Here is an 18,810-nt window from a genome sequence, read left to right as displayed (position 1 = left end):
GGGTCCTGGGATGGAGGCCAGCATGGGGCTCTCTGCTCAGCAGGGAGCCTGCTTCCCCCTCTCTCTCTGCCTGCCTCTCTGTCTGCTTGTGATCTCTCTGTCAAATAAATAAATAAAATCTTTAAAAAAATTTTTTTTAGTTATCAGACCATTATAAACAGCAATTCAATTATAGGGAAAAAAGATAACAAGTTTTCCTTGATTGTGTTTCTATATTTCTCACTTTGGTTTTCAGAATAATTTTCTCTTTTCAATTAGCCAGTAATCAACATATACTTTGAATATGAATACCTAGAAGCTTCATTGATAAGGCCATCTGGTTTTTCTTCTTCTAAATGCTAAACAAAAACAAAGTTTGAAAAAGGTTACTGTGGGAAAACACAAATGCTAATGTCAACACAAAGAATTTTACTTTCGACACACCTTTCTTGCTTCTAATATAGATTTCAACAAGTTCTATTACTGAATACACAAATGCAGAGCTAATTTTTCTAATGAAATAATTTTATTCCCCATTTGTAATTATTTTCCCATAGTGAACCTGTGGGAGTTTTTTGGGGGAGGGGGCAGGACTTAAATTCTGTCTCCCTGACATCTCCTTTTTCTTAAAAGGAAAACCTTCCAGATTTAAATAATGCCAATAAAAACAAAGAGCATTACAGTTCAAATTAAAGGCTTTTCCTTTTCACAAAACTGTTTTTGTTGTAAATATTCATTATTACTTACATATAAAAGAGGTAACCACTGAAATAAACTTTCTTAAAATCTAATACACTTCCATCCATCCAAGTCCCACACCTCACTTTGCACCCTAGCATCACACACAATACAGATTCAGTGCTGAGCCCTTCCTAGTCCCTCGAAACAAGCTGTGGGAAGGCCTCAGCCCCAATTCTAGCCTAAGAACAGCTGATCATTTAGAGAAACCCACACCTGAGTGACCTGGCCCCTCAGTGTAACTGTTTACCTTGCTGACCTCTCCAGAGTCAAGCCAGTTCCAAAAAAATATTGTGACACTGACCCAGGGACCCACAAGCTAGCTTTCATCTCCCTAGAAGCAGTTATTACTTTTCCATAATTCTATTTAAATCCCTAAAGGCATCAATGCCATAAAGTTCGTCCTGCAAATCATTCCACCTTTGTTACTTTAACCTTCAATACTTGCTCCCTGTCACAAGAAAAAGCTGCCTTGTGAGGTTAGAGGCAATTTGATTATATTAATATTCTTTGTATTTGAAATCAAACTTCGCAAATTAAATCATTTTACATACATTATCTCATTTAGCCTTCAAAGAATCAGAGGAAATGGCTATTCTCATTTTATAAAAGAAGAAACTAAATCTAATACTGTCACAATAGTATCATAATAGTATCACAGGATACTCTTTTATACAGGGGTATTTTTCAAAAACTGAAAACATACTCAATTTAAGTAAAATGATCATAATTTTAAAACCTTGTGAATGAAAGCTTTTTATGTCACACAAAATCAATCTTGGATGAAGATGTTACGTAAGTGTTAACAATCACGTAAGAGTATACTCATAGAGATTACCTAAAAATTGCATTCATTATTCCATTATTATTATTGAATCAAAACTGTTCCTTGCCAAAAGACGAGTTTACTATTTTTGCTAATTATTCTTAGCCTGAGGCCACTGCAAACCCCATTATTATGTCCTGTAGAGAATAAGGCTGTTACCATCCTGGAAATAGTAACTGGCACCAGGCTCAACAAATATCTGTTGAATGAATTCTAGTTAACACCGCTATTTGTTGACAAAAATGAGTGGATGTTGTTAATTGAAATATTCTATAGAATGTGCAGCAACAAATCCCCTTTTATTCAGCAGTTTATCTATTTAATAAAGATGTATTTTTAGCAAAGTACCTATTTCTGAAAGATCTTGGGATATTCCAGATTTGAACATTTTAAGCATTTTTCAAAATATTGTATTGCTGACCTTTTGGGAGCTTTATTTACATATGAATTTGGGGCTACCTGGCTGTGAATTGGTGGTGTATAAAAAAAGATATGGCAGGAAAATTAGATTTTTTTGTTTTTGAATTTCCATACCTAAATGGAACTAAGAGTAGTTTCACAAAGTTACCCATGTTTTTAACACATTTACTTCTCCAGAAGATTAGAAATCTGTATGTAGGGGCACCTGGGTGGCTCAGTGGGTTAAAGCCTCTGCCTTCGGCTCGGGTCATGATCTCAGGGTCCTGGGATCGAGCCCCGCATCGGGCTCTCTGCTCAGCAGGGAGCCTGCTTCCTCCCCCTCTCTCTCTGCCTGCCTCTCTGCCTACTTGTGGTCTCCGTCTGTCAAATAAATAAAAATCTTTAATAAAAAAAAAAAAAAAAAAGAAATCTATATGTAAAGCTAACTGGGAAAAACCAACATTTCACTACCTTCAAGCTGTCAAGAAGTACCAAATATAAAAACACGTTAAAATCCCCAAAATAAAAATGGCCAATGTGTACAATTCTATTATGGATAAAGGACATAATAATCACATATAATTATAGAAAAAGAGACAAAAGCCCCATTCTATGCATTTTTGAAGGCCATACAAACATAAAGAAATAATAAATGCACACTAGCATTTATTTTCTCTGGGTATCAGCCTGATATTTACTTCCCTTATGCAACTTCCTATTTCCCCAAGCCAAACTCTGCAAAAAGACTAAAATCAGTGTCTGTTATTCAAAGGGACATTCTCCAATATTTATGACTCAGTTGGATAACTTCCCTTTATAAAGTTAAAAAGTGGGAATTTTAATATTCTATTCTACCTCTACAAGCAAGGAAGGAAAACATCTGCAAATTTTTTTTTCAAAAATTTTAGAGTGTGTGTGTGTGAGAATGTATACATATACCCAAAGGATTCCTCATCTCTGCTGAGAGACCATGGCTTTTGCTTATATATTAAAAAAGACAAAAATGATTTTGGTACTAATGAACACAACACTTCCCCAAAATCAAGGTTCAACCCTCCAACTCAGCAAACATAAGAAAGGAAGAAACCCTCTGAAATAACACCACTGTAGACCCGACTTCAGCAAGGGCTACCGGGTAACCTCTCCTGCAGAAACAGAAATAAGCTGGACTTACTTCACTTCTTTCCATGTGGGTCACTGTTTTTGACCCACATGGAAAGAAATCTAGTGTCAGAGATCTCAGACGACATTTAAAAAAAAGCATCAGCAGCTCTCTCTTCTCCAAGGACTGGTTATAGATCTGACGCTATTTCAGCTGTTAGAAAACGATTGTTGCATAATGTCAGTCTATTTATTTTTCCAGTCTTTTCCAAGCCCAACTGTTTTCTGACTGAATTGTTTCAACAGCTAGTGCAGTGTAACAGAGGAGCCGGAGAGAAACCTCTCACTTGACCTTTCCTGTGTAACTTCATCCATTGATTCTATTGCATTCAATGCTGTCACGTTTGTAGAACTGAAAAGAACAATGTTGGCAGCGTGGGTGTCAAGTCCTGAGAATAGAGAGCTGTCATTTGAAGTTGTTCAATTCTTTGCCCGTGATTAAAAAATGAATATTTCAGATCAATGGGTGGCAATCCCATTAGAGTGATAGCCCATGATATCAATTACCACTTCAGTTTCAATTTGGCTGCCCGGCCACAGGGTACCATTTCTCAGCTTTCCTTGTGATGGGCTGGCTCTGTGAAGCATGACATCCTTAAATTGCTGCCCATCATCCAAGTGTCATTACTTGCACTGCCTCAGAATGCTCTGAATCACAAGCAGCTACTGGGGTCAAGCTGTGCAACCAGAGGAATTGGACAAGTGGGCAAATCCTTCATATCAAGGAAAAGTTATTTATCTGGCATCTGACTTAGAAAATCTAAAGTTTCCATTATCCTGACAGTATGTCAGTTTTGTGTAGGTATATTGATTTAATAATTTAAGAGGTTTTATCAAGGTGGCAGGAGGTTAAACGTTTACTGTGTTTGCATTATTCAGAATGTTGCTTTGTTTATTGGGCCCCAATTACACTGATAATAGATTCTATTTAACTCCTCTGCACATCCAAATATACACATAAAATTATTCAACTCTGGGTGTGATACGTTAAGTCTATCAAGAAAACAAATAAAATATCTTAACTGCTACCTCTCCCATGGGTATCCCAAATTTGGTAATAAATGTATGTAAGAGAGGAGTTCAAACATGCCTATAGTAAACATACAGAACTAACAACTTGATTTATTTGGCTTCTTCCATAAATTTTTTATTAGAAATATCATGAGTTCAGAAAAGTCAGAATTTTTCTGGGTAAAACTATAATACTGGGAATCTTTCTTTGATTCTTTCTTTCTTTCTTTCTTTTCTTTAATTCTTAAGATGACTAATAAATTTGGACTTAAAATCTACAAAGAAATTATTTTCCAAACAGGTCAAATTAGGTCCTCTATTCCTGAGGGAGCTAAAGGGCCAGTGAAGGGATATTGGGAACCACTTAATAAGCCTGGTGTATTCTGAGAGCATAACTGTATTGAAGGTTTGGAAGGAAAACATTTTTAAGATTTTATTTTCTTAAGTAATCTCTACACCTGACATGAGGCTTGAACTCACAGCCCTGAGATCAAGAGTCGCATGCTCTACCAACTGAACCAGCCAGGTGCCCCAGCAGGAAAACATTTTCAAATTAACAATTCAGATATACGATGGAGTAGAATACAAAACTGACGTGTATTTTAATTTTATTTATTTATTTATTTGACAAAGAGAGAGAGAGATCTCAAATAGGCAGAGAGGCATGCACAGAGAGAGGGGGAAGCAGGCTTCCTGCTGAGCAGAGAGCCTGATGTGGGGCTCAATCCCAGGACCCTGAGATCATGACCTGAGCTGAAGGCAGAGGCTTAACCCACTGAGCCACCCGGGTGCCCTGAACATGTATTTTTAAATATTAAATTTAAGCTTCTGAGAAATGATTACTTAGAAGGCTATCCACATCCTAAATTGAGACCGGGAGATGGAGGATAATTTCATTCTCTTCTCCCTATTTAGCAGTATTTCACTCGGAAAGTTGAAAAATACTGTCTTATTTTATGCAACATGTTTCTAAAAATCTTACTAAGTGCATTTTATGAATTTAAGTCCATTCAAATGCATTTGAAGAACTTACGAAAACATTCACAGGAGGTTGCCTTTTAAGGGAGTTTATCCTCAATACATGTATGTATAAATCCTGATTTCTTCAAAATAAGGTAAAGCAATTATTTTTTAATGCAATTATTTCCAGTTTGTGTCTGATAGAAGTTTAACATGAGAAAAAAGTTCTCATATGCTTTATCAAGCTCAATTGCTTCTACCAAATGGAAAAATACATCAACATTGAGGTTGAGTCCCAGTAAGGAGTTACACATACCCAAACTTTATCCTGTAATATCATCATTACAAAATATTACACTTCCAACTTCTATCACATTAAGCCAGAGTAACAAAAAATAAATACTTAATTTTAAAACAATAATTAAAAGACACCTTATGATATGAGCAATAGATGAAGTTAAAAAAAACTTTTTGTTAAAATAGTCAAACAAAAATGTAGAAAAAATAATATAATCAATTCCCAGATACCTAGCTTTTAACAAATTATTAACAACTCACAGCAATCTTTCAACTTACTTTTAATCCGTATTTTGAATCCACGACAGTTATAATACCTACAAAAGAATACATCTTTTAGTCACCTTTATGTTTGAGAATGAAAATCACAACCTATTTAAGTTCACAGATTTTACTCAGTATTTTTTTTTCTGTCGTGCTAAAACTGATATTTAATTCAATTCCATGAACAAGCAGACACATTTCAAATGTGTACTGAGTGCCTAGCACCATTTTAAGGCATTAGAGAGGTTATAAAATACTTTTTTAATTGAATAAACAAAGAAGTAAATAAGAAAATAAGATTTCCCTGGCCTTTAAAAAGCTTACAATCCAAAATATGATGAGACAAATTCCATAATATAAACTGGAATGTGATTAACTACATAAGACAGGTTATTTCCAGTTTATATTCTCATTATCAAAATCAAGACTTTTCTTAACATTTAATTTACTGCTTAATAAATCTGAGATGCCTTAAGATATCTTATTCCTAGTAATTTGCACCAAATCTAACTCACACAAGTATTTTCCATAACACGTACCTAAGTTTCCAATGGTCAATTAGTTTGGCAACCTCTGAATTTGCACGTCGAGTAATTTTTTCAAATGGTAAGAGCAGAATGAGTCTGATGATACCTAGGGAATTCAACCAGCTACATGCTACGTATACTAGAGCCAAATGATTAGGCACAGTCTTAAATTTCACTCTTGAGTCTATGGAAGACCTGGTTTAAAGAAAGGTAAAGGGTAGGCGGGTCATAGTTACTTCATTCAGAAAGTTTCCTTATGTCTTAAATGAAGTCTATGAATAAAATTGCCCAAAAGTGTTAAGGCAAAGAAGAAAAGGGTGGGTGGGGGCTTTGCTTAATTCCTATCTTCAAGGGAAAATGAAAGCAGAAATAGTATCCTCATACTGCATATTTTAAATAAAGAAGACTAAATCAAACATAGGATATAAGAAACTGACATAGCATTTTAAAAGGAAAACCTTAGTGGAAGCACTAAATTGGGAGCTGACATTGAGACCTTACATCTAGTTCTACCACTTTCTGGGGCTTTGGAATCTTACTTCATTATCAAACTAAACAAATTTTAAAAGAGTAAAAATGTGAAGATTAAAATTATAATGTGAACAAAAAAAAATTTTAACCATAACATTTTACTTGAAAACAAAAGAATATTTGCTTCTCAACTTACCATCAAGATAAATATCAACCCCTAATTCAGCATCAACCCAAAACATAGAAGCTACAGCACCTGAAAAATATATAAAATATTCATCAAACAAAAATATTTACTCAAACTGAGAAACACTCTTCTAACCAGGCTGTTTTAACGTGTCCTAACAGAATTAGTAGGCAAACACATACACAAATGATGTATGGCTTTCCAAACTTCTTTATGGGAATTACAATGACAGAATCTTTTGCTATTTGTACTCATTTCTTCCCCTCTCCCTTTTCGCCCCCCACTCCGAAAAAAAAGGAAAGAAAGGAAAAGAAAAACAGATCAGCTCTTACCACATACAAACTCAACACCAAGATTCTGTCGATGCCATAATAATCTCCCAATAGATACTACCAAATAATTTGGGCACTATGGATATGTGCACATGGGACTTATTTTTATGTTTTCTGTCCCTAATTTAATAATCATACAGTTCACAAATAATCAATTATCTCTCTAAAGGGAAGCAAAACACAACATAGATAATTCGGAAGCCACTTGACCGAAAAAGAGAAAAACTTGTAAGTTTTAGAGAAGAAAAAGACCAGAGGCAAAATTGTATACTCTATGGTATTACCAGTAAAACCTTATACTGTTTATTTAATACTGATATAAAATATGGGTCTGAGGAAAAATAATTTCTAAATAAGAAATTAAAACTTGTTTTTGACACACACTGGTTCAGTAGCAAAGCACACACCCTGTTTAGTATGCCACCACACAAGAAAAAGGAAACTGGCCGTAAAGAAAGTATTTGATTTTTCAAAGCATCACAGGTCCAGTTAGTGACAGGGCTGTCTAAAAGAATGAGTACTGGGGAAAAACAAGGATAACTGAACTCATTCCCATGTCTGAAGCTGTCCACCTACCCCGAGGAGATGTGGTCCCCCAAGCATCACTCTGTGTCAACAGTGAAATACCTGTCAGCTGTTTACAGTGATTACTCATGCAAGATATAGCAAGGGCCACAAGATCTAATGGTTTTCTGATATCTATTGATTTTTTCCCAAAAACTTAATAGTTTTCCAATTTGACTGAAATAGGATTTGTGAGTAACAGGAGCGAATCAATGCCTGTTCTTTTCAAGGAAATTACTTTACCATGACAATTATTTAGCTTAGAACTGGAGACTGTCAGTCTCCTAAACGGGAAACAACTGAATTGCCAATAAGAATTTTCTTTACTTACTTGGCTAACAACATGATAATAATTAATGAGGGAGAAAAAAGGAAATCTACTATGAGCATCATTACTCCAAACAGTAAGTCATAAAAAAGACTTAATTTTTTTCACTCAATAAAATTCCACCTTGCTCATAAACCTTTTTTTAAATTCATGGATTACTATTCAAATAGTTTACAAGTCCTACACAGTTAACATTCGTGTCGTATTAGTTGAATTGCAGGAGGGTATTGGAGCTTTTTTCCTAAATCTGATGTGCATCTTTGGTAATATCAGGCTACCCAAGAAAGAACTATCTGAAACTCAGATGTAGCAAGAGGAATAAAGATGAGAGAGTAAGTTGATCAGTAGTTCCAAACCCAGGCTGATTTTTCTCCCCAGGGAGTATTTGTCAACGTCTAAAGATATTTTTAATCGTTTCAACTAGGGGCATGGTACTGGCATTTAGTGGGTAGACGCCAGGGATGCTGTTAAACATCCCACAAGGCAAAAACAAAACAAAACAAAACAAAGAAACAAAAACATCCCACAATCCACAAGACAATCCCCTACACAAAGGAACTGTCCAATACAAAATATATCAGTTGTGCCAAGGTTAAGAAACCCTTAGCTAGATTATAGAATCTCCCTTATTCAAAACAAATTACAACAAAAATTTAAAATAAAATTTTAAAAGCCAAATTTTCATCAGCAATAACGAAATATATAACCTCCTACAATGAATATTGAAGAGTGATAGTCTAAATAAGAAACAAAGTCCTATGTGACTTCTGATAATTCTTCATTCTACCCCCACCAATAAGTGGTTGTAGGGAAAGAGTTTACAGAATCCAAATACTTATCAGAAATAGCTTTCAAAATGGTACGGGGAACTGAACAAGAAGTAATACAGGAAAAAGTCAACCAAGGGTAAAAGTTTCTAACCATTTCTACATCTTTTTAAAAGATTTTATTTATTTATTTGAGAGAGAGATAATGAGAGAGAGCATGAGAGGGGAGAAGGTCAGAGGGAGAAGCAGACTTCCCGTGGAGCTGGGAGCCCGATGCGGGGCTCGATGCCGGGCTCCGGGGTCATGACCTGAGCCAAAGGCAGAGGCTTTAACCCACAAAGCCACCCAAGCGCCCACCATTTCTACATTTTTGGAGGAGGGGGTCATCTTCTAGGGCTCAGAGCAAAATGAATTGAAAGGTCTGAGGCTTGAGGATATACCCTCACAAGGTATAGAACATATACTCATGAGTAGCTGGAGGAAATTCAGGAGGGGAACACTTGGATACTTTATAAAGAGAGCTGAGCCTGAAAGTCTGATTGCCCATCTGAGAGATCTGACTGGATCTCTGTCACCCTTTTTCCTTTGCTTCCCCTTCCCTGCTCCCAGCAATACCCAGCACTCAAATTGAGGCCCAGGAGAAAAACACGTTTAGGTAAGATGGGTAAGATATTAAAAATAATTCAACACCATATGTAAGTAGACTGATGTTCTCTACGTCAATCACCAACATTCTGAAAAAACCAATGCCCACATATTACAGCTTAGAAGAAAACAAAAAAGATGAAAGAAAGGAAAAAGAAGAAATGAGTAAGGCATATAAATGGCATAGAACCCATTCTGGAAGGAAACATAACCCAAGAAATCAAAGAAAATTCTCAAAGGTCTATTCATAATAGAGAACTTAAAAACAACATAATCAATTAAAAACAAACTCTCAAAGGCAAGGTAAAGCAGAGTAATACGAAACGGTACTTTGTGAAAGAAGTAAACATATACACCCAATAAACATATCACTACTTAACGAATTCTTTTAAAAGATCAAGGATAGAATAGACACTGGTGGAAACAGAATTACAGACAAAAAGGAACATGTGAGATGATTAAATACAGAAGCAAAAGACAATCAGAAGATAAAAGATAGGGAGAAGAAAAGAAAATTCAATATAAGGGAAATTGGTGTCATAAAGCAGAGGACCCAATAATTGGACAAAAAAAAAATCCTTATGGCAATAAATAAGGAAAATGTTCCTAACTGAAAACATAAACTTAGAGGCAAAAGAGCATACTGTAATCCAAGAAAAAATGATTACGGATGACACGTAGATGTACTTTGATTATATTACTGGCCTTCAAAAATAAAGGAAAAAATTGTAAGGCATTTTGGATGAGAAAGAAAGTCACCTTCCAGGAGGCAGAAAAAAAAATTAGACTTTTCTATAGTAACAGTCATTGCCCCAATATAATAAGATAATGACCATTAAGTTCTAATGAAAGTGTTCCCTAAGGATATTACCTCCTGCCAAGTTGTTTTTCAACAATAAAAACACTAGGTAGACACACACAATACATTAAAGGAAACAAAAGCATTAAAACTCAAAAAATACATCACTCACAAATCCTTTCTGATGAAATAAAAGAGGAAATCCAGCCAATCAAAAAATACCAAGAGATCAAGAAGTAATATATGCTAAGTTCTGAGGGAAGTTAATTGTGATCTGGAAACTTTATACCTAGTCAAATAATCCTTCAGTTATAAAAACAAAGCACAAGCATTCTTAAGGAAATTTGCAAGAACTCAAGAAGGAGGGAATCTGGGTGGTTCAGTCAGCTGAGCGTCTGACTCTTGGTTTCAGCTCAGGTCATGATCTCAGGGTCATGAGACTGTGCCCCACATCAGGCTCTGCACTCAGCATGGAGTCCTCTTGGGACTTTTCTCTCCCTTCCCCTCTGTCCCTGCTCCCAACTCTCTCTCTCAAATAAATAAGTCTTAAAAAAAAAAAAAAAAAAGCGAAGGAATAGAGCATCTGTAGCTTGAAAGGATTACCTGACCATGAAAATCAGTCCAATCAAGAGATTCATCAACTCAGGAATGGAGAAGCCACAGTACTGAGCTAATGAGGACTAAAACTGTTTAACACAGAACTAAACAAAGTATGAGAGAATGCAGATGTTAAAAATCTTAATACCACACAGAATAAATCAACCAAAACCAGGAGCTGGGAGTAAGTGGTAGTGTTCATTCCCTACTCCTTTATGTCAGGGAGTCAAGAAATACTCTGAACTGACACATATAGTTAAAAAAACTAACTCACTCCATTTGTTTATGGTTTTATTTTTAAGATTTTATGTATTTATTTGACAGATAAAGAGACAGCAAGAGAGGGAACACAAGCAGGGCGGAGCAGGAGAGGGAGAAGCAGGGTTCCTGCTGAACAGAGAGCCCAATGTGGGACTCGATCCCGGGACCCTGGGATCATGACCTGAGCCGAAGGCAGAAGCTTAACAACTGAGCCACCCAGGTGCCCCTGTTTATGTTCTTTATAACTTTTTATTCCCCTTAACTCATATCCCTTCCAGTGGAAAAGCATTTTTCTGATAATTCAGGATTCCTTCATTTCTTTCAAGTTCTTTTTTCAATTACATAGTAATTTTTTTTGCTTCTCCCCACCTTTTATTGAGCAATTTATTAAATTCATTTTAATGATATTAATAGGTGATTAGTGGAGTATCTAACACATGTTGGCTAACATTAGGTGGTTTACATATATAATATACATATTTTTAATTGAGGTAAAATGGTATATGACCTTATATTAGTTTCAGGTGTATTGTATAATGATTCAGTATTTGTGTACATTACAAAGTGATCATCATAGGAAATCTAGTTACCATCCAAAACACACAATTGACCCCCTTCATCCATTTCAGTCCTCTAAACCCTTTCCCCTCTGATAACCATCAATCTGTTCCCTGTATCTGAGTTTTGTTTTGTTTTTCCTTTTCTTAGGTTCCACAGATCGATGAAATCTAACTTATTTCCCAGAGTTTGATACCCTCAAGGTCCATCCCTGTTGTCACAAATAGCAAGGCCACTGTATATATATAGCACATCTTTCTCCATTCATCCATCAAAAAACGCTTAAGTTGCTTCCATATTTTGGCTACTGTAAATAATGATGTAATGAACATAGGGGTGCAAATATCTTTTCAAATTAGTTTTCATTTTCTTCAGAAAAGTACGTACAATAAAATAGCTGATTACATGATAGTTCTATATTCGTTTCGAGGAATCACCATAGTAATCAAAGTGTATGGAAATGGAAAAACACCACTCTCTGCAGTGGCAGCACCAGTCTGCATTCCCACCCACAGTGCACGAGGGTTCTCTTTCCTCTGCATCCTCACCACTTATTTCTTGCCGATTTGATCCTAATAGGTGTCAGGTGGCATCACACTGTGGTTTTGATTTGCATATCCCTGGTAATTAGTGAAGCTGAGCGTCTTTTCATGTGCCTGTTGGGCATCTGTATATGTTCTTTGGAAAAATGTCTATTTGGATCCTCTGCCTTCTTTCCAGTCAGTTGTGTTTTTTTTGCTATTGAGTCTTTACACATTTTGGATATTAACCTTATCAAATACATGATTCACAAATATTTTCTCCTAGTCAGTAGACTGTTTTTTCATTTTATGGATGGCTTCCTTTGCTGTCCAGATGCCTTTTAATTTGATATAGTCCCAAACACTGATTTTTGTTTTGTTGCCTTTGCTTTTAGTCAGATCCAAAAATTCAACACCAAGATGGATGTCAAGGAGCTAAATACCTGTTTCCTTCTAGGAGTCTTATGGTTTCAGGTTTTATATTCAAGTCTTTTCTCCATTGTGAGTTAACTTTTTTATCATGTAAGACAGTAGTCTAGTTTCATTCATGTAGCTGTCCAGTTTTTCCATCACCATTTATTGAAGAATCTTTTCTGCTCCTTGTATATTCTTGCCTCCTTTGTCATAGTTTAATTGGCCAGAAAAGCATGGGTTTATATCTGGGTTCTCTATTGTTTCATTGATCTGTTTTTATGCCAATACCATACTGTTTTCATATTACAGCTTTGAAGTACAGTTTGAAGTCTGGGACTGTGACATTTCCCATTTGCTCTTCTTTCTCAAGCCTGCTTTGGCTATGGGGCACCTGGGTGGCTCAGGTGGTTAAGCATCTGCCTTTGGGTCAGGTCATGATCCCAGGGTCTGGGGATTAAGCCCTATATAGTGTCCTCTGTTCAGTGGGGAGCCTACTTCTCTCCTTCCCTCTGCCTACAGCTCCTTCCCCCACCCCCCGCAGTTGTGCTCTGTCAAATAAATAAATTAAAAAAAAAAAAAAAGACTGCTTTGGCTATTCAGGGTCTTCTGTGATTCCCCACAAACCTTAGAATTATTTGTTGTGGGGCACCTGGCTGCTTCAGTCAGTTGAGCACGCAACTCTCGATCTCACAGTTATGCATTCAAGTCCCATGTTGGGGTGTGTGTGTAGAGATTACTTAAAATATTTTTATAGCTTTGTGAGAAATGGCATTAAAATTCTGAGAGTTGACAATGAATATGTATATTGCTTTGGATAGTATGGACGTTTAACAGTATTAGGTCTTAAAAAAAAGGAGCATGGAATAACTTTCTATTTTTGTTACTTAATTTCTTTCATCAATGTCCTACAGTTTTCAACATACAGATCTTTCACTTCCTTAGTTACATTTATTCCTAGGTATTTTCTTTTTGATGCAAATTGTTTTGTTAGGCTTTTTGCAAGGATTGTTTCCTTAATTTCTCTGACAGTTCATTACTTGTACATAGAAACACAACAGGTAAGTATATACTGATTTTGTATATAGCAAATTACTAAGTTCACTTATTCTGGTTTTTTGGTGGAGTCTTTAGGGTGTTCTATATATAGAATTATGTCATCTGCAAATAGTGATTGATTTATTTCTTCCTTTCCAATTTGGATGCTTTTATCTCTTTTTCTTGTGTTACTGTTGTCGGTAGGACTTCCAATACTATACTGAATAAACAGGCAAGAGTGGGCATCCTTATTTTGTTCCCAAGCTGATGAAAAGCCTTCAGCTTTACACCATTGAGTATGGGTTTGTCATGTATGGCCCTTATTATATTTAAGTACATTCCCTCTATACCCACCTTAAGAGTTCTTATCATAAATGGACACTGAAATTTATCAAAGATTTCTTCTCCATTTATTGAGATGAGCACATGATTGTCACACTTCGTTTTGTTAAGTTGTGTATCACTGACTGATTTGCTTATGTTAAAGCATCCTTCCATTCCTGGAATAAATTCCATTGATCGTGGTGTATGATCCTTTTAATGTATTGTTGAATTCAGTTTGCTAATATTTTGTTGAGGATTTTTACATCTATGTTCATCAGGGATATGAGCCTATAATTTTTTTTTAAAGATTTTATTTATTTATTTGACACAGACAGAGAGGGATCACAAGTAGGCAGAGACAGGCAGAGAGAGAGGGGGAAGCAGGCTCCCCGCCAAGCAGAGAGCCTGATCCGGGGCTTGATCCCAGGACGTGAGATCATGACCTGAGCTGAAGGCAGAGGCTCAACCCACTGAGCCACCTCAGGCACCCCCTAAAATTGTTTTTTTTAATTTATTTTTTTTGGTGGTGTCCTTCTTATTTTGGTATCAGGGTAATGTTCACCTTATAAATGAGTTTAGAAGCTTTCCCTTCTCTTCAATAGTTTGGAAGCGTTTGAGAATAGATATTACCTCTTTTTTATATTTTTGGTAGAATTCTCCAATGAAAACATCTGGTCTTGAACTTGTTTGCTAGGAGGTTTTTTTCATTACAGATTCAATCATCTTACTAGCAATGCATCTATTCAGATTTTCTATTTCTTTGTGGAAGACTGTAAGTCTTCAGAGATTATGTATTACTAGGAATTAACCCATTTCATTATCACAGTAATCTCTTTTGAGCCTCGATTTCTGTCGTATGGTAACTTCTCTTTCATTTTTTTTTTTTTTAAGATTTTACTTATTTATTTGACAGACAGAGATCACAAGTAGGCAGAGAGGCAGGCAGAGAGAGAGGAGGAAGCAGGCTCCCTGCTGAGCAGAGAGCCCGATGCGGGACTCGATCCCAGGACCCTGGAATCATGACCTGAGCCGAAGGCAGAGGCCTTAACCCACTGAGCCACCCAGGCGCCCCTACTTCTCTTTCATTTCTGATTTTCTTTTTCAAAAAACCAGCTTACTTTCATTGATCTTTTCTATTGTTTTTTTTAATCTCTATGTCATTTATTTCTGCTCTGAATCTTTATTATTTCTTTCCTTCTATTACCTATGGGATTCATCTGTTCTTTTTCTCAACTAGGAAAAAAGGGCCATACATGACAAGCTCATACTCAATGGTGTCTTTATGAAACTTGCTCTCAGAACTGCTTTTGCTGCATCCTACAGGTTTTGGATTGTTGTCTTTCCATCTTCATTTGTATCAAGGCATTTTTTATTTCTCCTGACTTCATTGACTCATTGATTATAATAGTTGCATGTTATTTAATTTCCACATATTTATGATTTTTCCAGTTGTCTTTTTATAATTGCCTTTGTTTCATACCACTATCATTGAAGGTATCTGACATGACTTCAATCTTCTTAAATTTACTCAGACTTGTTCTGTAGTCTAATATGTGATCTATTATGAGAATGTTCCATACGCAGAGAAGAATGTATATTCTGCTGCTTTTGGATGATATGAATTGTATACAATTAACCCTTGAACAATGGAGTTGGGACGATGACCTCCCATGCAGTCAAAAATCCACATATAACTTTTTTAAAAAGATTTATTTATCTGACAGAGAGAGACAGAAAGTACACACATGCACACAATCAGGGGGAGGGGAAGAGGGAGAAGCAGGCTCCCCGATGAGCAGGGAGCCCAATGACAGGCTTGATCCTAGGACCCTGGGATCATGACCTGAGCCAAAGGCAGACACTTAACTGACTGAGCCACCCAGATGGCCCAAATATAACTTCTGATTCCCTGAAAACTTAACTACTAATAGCCTACACCCATACTGATAATATAAGTAATTAGTTACTACATATTTTGTAGGTTGTATTTTGTATCATATTCTTATAATAAACTAGAAAAAAGAAAATATTATTGAGAAAATCATATGGAACAGAAAATACATTTACAGTATCATACTGTAAAAAATCTGCATGTCAGTGGACCTACACAGGTCAAACCCATGTTGTTCAAGGGTTAACTGCAAACTTATTAAGTCCATCTGATGTCATATGTTAAGGCTATTATTTTCTTATTGGTTTTCTGTCTGGATAACCTATCCACTGATGTAAATGGAGTACTATAGTCTTCTAATAGTATTGCTGTCCATTTCTCCCTTTAAGTCTGTTAATATTTGCTTTATATATTTAAGAATTCCTATGTTGAGTGAATAAAAATTTTCAAACATTACATCCTCTTGTTAGCTTGACACTTTGTCATTGTGCAATGCCCTTTATCTTTTATCACAGACTTTGTTTTAAAGTCTATTCAGTTTGATATAAGTAGAGCCACACCAGCTTTCTTTCATTTACATTTGCATGGAATATCTTTTCCACCCCTTCACTTTCAGTCTGTGCATCATTAGATCTGAAGTGGATCTCTTATAGGCAATATATAGATGAGTCTTTTTTTTAATCTGTTCAACTACTAGACATCTTTGAAGATGTACAAAATCAAAATTTAAAAAAAAATCAAAATTATTTTAAAAGAGTATGTCCATTTACATACATATGTGGAGAGTATGTCCATTTACATTTAAAGTAATTATAGATAGATATGTACTTCTTGCCATTTTTTAAATTATCTTCTGGCCGTTTTTGTAGTTCTGTTTTTTCTCTCGCTCACTTCCCTTGCAGACTATACATACATACATACATACATTTTTATATATACATACAAAATATGCTTATACATACATGCAGCCTATATATATATTTGTTTATATACTTGTTTGTATACTCATATTCTTATAGATGTTTATATTTATATATGCTTATATAAAAATAAAAGCCTATTTCAAGTTGAAAGTACCATAAATTTGAATGTATTATAAAAACTAATTTCTGCTCTTCCTTCCACATTTTTTTTGATGTCATATTTTACATCTTCTTTGTGTATCTCTTAATTTTTATAGTTATACTTCAGTTCACTTTTGTCTTTTAACCTACGTAGTAGGTTTATAAATGGTTGATTTACAACCTTTACTATATATTTGCACTTACAAGAGAGATTTTTACTTTCCCATGTTTTCTCATTATTAGTACCTTTCCTTTTCAGCTTAAAGAAGTCCCTTTAACATTTCTTATAAGACCAATTTAGTGGTGAACTCCTTTAAGTTTTGTTCATCTAGAAAACTCTCCTCCAATTGTGAATGGCAACTGTGGCAGGTAGAATATTCTTGGCTGGAAATTTTTTCCTTTCAGCACTTGGAATCTATCATGTCACTCCCTTCTGCCCTACAAAGGTTCATCTGAAATATTAGCTGATAGGGTTTTGGGGATTCCCTTGTACTTAACAAGTTGTTTTTCTCTTGCTGCTTTTAAGGCCCTCTCTTTAATTTTTGACATTGTAATTACGATGTCTCTTGATGTGGATGTCTTTGAGTTCATCTTATTTGGCACTCTCTGTGCTTCTGGGACCTGGATGTCTGTCTCCTTCCCTGGGTTAGGGAAGTTTTCTGTCTCTTTCATTCTCTCTTTTCCTTCTGGGATCCCTATAATATGAATGTTATTTCACTTGATATTGTCCCATTGGTTTCTGAAGCTATCTTCATTAATTTTGTTGTTGTTGTCGCTTTGTTTGGCTGAGTTCCACTGCCCTTTCAGGTCACTGATCCATTCTTCTTCACTTATTTTGATGCTGAAACCTTCTAGTATATTTTTCGGTTCAGTTACTGTACTCTTCAGCTCCGTGACTTGCATTTGGTACTTCCTCATATTTTCTATCTTACTTTGTTGAAGTCTCAACCATTCTTCTGACTCTGGTAAACATCTTTATAACCATTACCTTCAACTTTTTATCGAGTAGGTTAGTCATCTCCACTTCATTAAGGTCTTTTTTCTGAGGTTTTGTGTCCTTCTTTTGTTTGGAAAATATTCGTCTCCTCATTGTGCTTGACTCTCTGTTTCTACTTATTAAGCAAAACAGTTATTTCCCCCAGTCTTGACGGAGTGGCCTTGTATAGGAGATAAACCTTATTATTCAACCTTGCTCTAGCTCTTGGCTGTCTCTCTGAAGCTTTGTGTTACCTAATTAGCCTGAATTATTCTTGGTAGATCCAACATTGTTGAGAGTGTGTCAAGACCTCCCAGTGTTCCGAAGGGAATGATCTCAGCACCTGGTTTCAGACTGACTGGAAGACAGATCCATTGGAAAAAAGATCCACAGGAAGGGGCTTTTGGAGTATACAAATATACAGCCCTGTGGCACTACAACTGTAAAGCCAGCTGACCTCCAGCCCAAGAGATCTGGAGGTGTCTCCTGAACTCAACCTGCAAAAATCAGGGCTTTAGACAAGCACACAAACTTTCTGAAGGCACCAGCAAGCTGCATTGAAGCCGAAGGAGAGATCAAAGATGGTGTCTCCCTGGCTACATTTTGAAAGCATCTTTGAAGCCTGTCCCTTAGGCTGGCTCCAGGACAAGTGGATGGGCCTTCCTCATAGGCAGACTAGTAGCATGTTTCAGCAGGCTGTCTATGCAGTACCTCGGGTATGGTAGCCCTCCCCAAACTACCTTCCTATTATAGTCCCATAGGGTGCAGAAATTCAAGCTCTTCCAGCCACCAGGGACAGGTGATCAACAGACATTCCCTCTGTGGACCACACTCAAAGGCAGGCTTTAGCAAGGCTGCAGGAGTACTGAGGGTGGAGCACATCCATGGCTTTAGGGATGCAGGAGAACAATGTG

The 18,810-nt window shown here is 36.2% G+C and overlaps 1 protein-coding gene across 4 annotated transcripts in view; it reads right to left on the bottom strand.

The window, feature by feature from the left end:
- LOC308352854 (zinc-regulated GTPase metalloprotein activator 1A) overlaps positions 1-18,810 on the bottom strand; it is a 54,005-nt gene that overhangs the window by 24,452 nt on the left and 10,743 nt on the right. For all 4 annotated transcript variants that reach the window (XM_080819310.1, XM_080819311.1, XM_080819312.1 and 1 more), the window contains 3 exons: positions 6,830-6,889; positions 5,651-5,688; positions 292-338 (listed from right to left, as the gene is read on the bottom strand). In XM_080819310.1, coding sequence (XP_080675436.1) covers positions 292-338; positions 5,651-5,688; positions 6,830-6,889 — 145 coding nt within the window. The remainder of the gene's footprint in view (positions 1-291; positions 339-5,650; positions 5,689-6,829; positions 6,890-18,810) is intronic.

Source organism: Martes martes, assembly GCF_963455335.1.
Source record: "Martes martes genome assembly, chromosome: 12".
In the NCBI taxonomy this organism is placed as follows: Eukaryota; Metazoa; Chordata; class Mammalia; order Carnivora; family Mustelidae; genus Martes; species Martes martes.
This window is presented reverse-complemented; position numbering and strand designations above follow the sequence as displayed.